The 2,189-nt window shown below is 39.9% G+C and overlaps 1 protein-coding gene across 1 annotated transcript; it reads right to left on the bottom strand.

Annotated features, from left to right (window-relative positions):
* Nucleotides 1-454: 454 nt before the first annotated feature.
* Nucleotides 455-1,153, bottom strand: LOC132805053 (putative disease resistance protein At1g50180). The gene has a single exon (XM_060819811.1). The coding sequence runs from the start codon at nucleotides 1,151-1,153 to the stop codon at nucleotides 455-457; it is 699 nt and encodes a 232-aa protein (XP_060675794.1).
* Between the last annotated feature and the right edge of the window lie 1,036 nt (nucleotides 1,154-2,189).

Genomic DNA, 2,189 nt, shown 5'->3' with positions numbered 1-2,189 from the left:
TTGAAGATCAACACCAGGGTGGATGACAAGTCTTCGAGAACGACTATCACCCAAGGGCCCAAATGAAGCTGCAGAACCATCAATCGACATGTTGCTCTTTTCCATAATTTGAGCAAAGCTTTCCTCTCTAGCCTTGTTTATACACAAGTCTCGCATAAGATCATGCATGCGACATGCTTTCACACCTATTCCTGTATGGTCCTTTTTCTCCACCTGAACCATGCACCTATGAATCAGCTCTTCCATGTATCCTTCAGCTACATCTTCCCATGTTTGTTCCATCTCTCCTCTTGATCCTGTACCCGTGGGAATAAATCCTTCTCCTATCCATAATCGGACCAATTTACTTTTGTGTATTTCAGAATCCTCAGGGAAGTTGCCCAAATACAGAAAACAGGGCTTCAAATAGTAAGGTAGATCGTGGTAGCTTAAGGCTAGTATCTCATTCACTCCTTCATATTGTTGCCTTAGATGCACTTTGTTCAAGTGTGAATTGATGCCTCTCATCACCTTCTTCCATTCTTCCAATGTAGTTTTTGTACTCAATAAGCCTCCAAGTACCACCACCGCAAGAGGTAGTCCTGCACATTTTTTTAGCCATCTCCTTTCCTAACTTCTCATACTCTGGTAAACAGCCATTTTCATCCATTATATCTCTTGGAAGTGCTTTTCGGTGTAGAAGCTGCCAACTCTCTTCCAATGTCAATAAACGTGGCTCAATTGGGGAGCTCCATGGATCAGCGGATGTGGCTACTTCCCTATTGCGTGTGGTGAGCAGAATCTTGCTCCCCTCCTTCCCTTGAGGAAAAGCATGCTTTAAAAAATCCCAAGCCACAATTGTCCAAATATCGTCCAGAACCATAAGAAATCGCTTCTCTTTCAGCGTCTCTTTTAGCGAATCAATTAGCCCGTGCTCTGGCAAAGCATTCAAATACTCCCTTTCATTCTTCTTTTGCTCTAAAATATCTATTCCAGATTTACTTCTTTCGAATTTCATGTTCTCATTTGGAGAGCCAACTTGCGTGAAGATGTCAATCAAAACATCCCTTAGCACATACAGTTGAGAAATAAAAACCCAAGCAGAGCAATCAAAATGGTGTTTGACACCATTATACACTTTCTTAGCTAGAGTGGTCTTACCTAAACCCCCCATTCCCACCACAGAAACGATGCATAGCCTATCTTCTTCCTAGGTCAACTCAGCTGTTAAAGCCTTGGTGCTATCTTCCAGGATTACAACATCATCATCCACCTGATCATCTTTTGGAGAAGACCTTCTCAAACTCCGCTGCAGCTCTGCCATTGAACTCGTCCCGGCCTGATCTCTAGCAACAAAGGTGATGCCATAAGTCTGCATACATGTAAAGATGACTTTGATCCTCTCCCGTACAAAGTTTATCTGGGTTCGAATTGTTTTATTATGAAATGCTTTGATGTAAGAGGAGGTCACTTTGAGGATGTAGGTGTCGATGACATCCTCAGCATCAGAAGCTACATCTTTGACTTGGTGTACCAGGTCTCGGAGGCGTGGATCATGTTCTTGCTTTCTATTTGCATCTTTCAAGAAGCCCCTGAGGGATCTCAATTCATCTTGCAGCAGCACCACGCCCCCTCTCACACTCCTTAAGGGAGTCGCTTCTTGGTTGAGAAGCTCAGAGATTCTTTGGACTGTTTGGTATAAAGCGGACTCTGCTAATTTTGTTAACACAAATTCCGCCATTGTCGTCAAAGCTTTTACAGACTAGTTAATTGATCGATGGAGACTGTTTCTGTAATATGTAATGTATAAGTCGCTTTGAAAAGCTCTTGCCTTACTATATCCCATTATACTTTCATATTTCTTTTTGCTTTCGAGTAATGTGCAATAAATCAGTCTCTGCTCGACGAATAAATAATAATAATAATAATGATAATAATAATAATTGATACGTTAATTAATAAACTATTGTGAACTTGCCAAAGCATGCCCTCGTGCAAGCACGTGATACCAATGTGTAATAATGTTTTTAATACTGTTTTTATTTTTGTCTTTTATTATTATTATTATTATTTTTGGTGGAAAACATGATTTTTTTTTTTTTTAATTCGTAAGGTTTATTAAGCTCGTCATACTCTTATCTTCAGAAATAATCTATGAATTAGTTTTAAAAGTATAATAGTACGAAGCACGAACCGACTAATAGTTTGTC

The sequence above is a fragment of the Ziziphus jujuba genome, chromosome 8 (assembly GCF_031755915.1).
Source record: "Ziziphus jujuba cultivar Dongzao chromosome 8, ASM3175591v1".
NCBI lineage: Eukaryota > Viridiplantae > Streptophyta > Magnoliopsida > Rosales > Rhamnaceae > Ziziphus > Ziziphus jujuba.
Note: the sequence above shows the minus strand (reverse complement) of the source record. Positions and strands in the feature narration are given on the sequence as shown.

Coding starts and splice junctions, on each gene's coding strand:
- LOC132805053 (XM_060819811.1), bottom strand. CDS start 1,153: ATGGGGGGTTTAGGTAAGACCACTCTAGCTAAGAAAGTGTATAATGGT.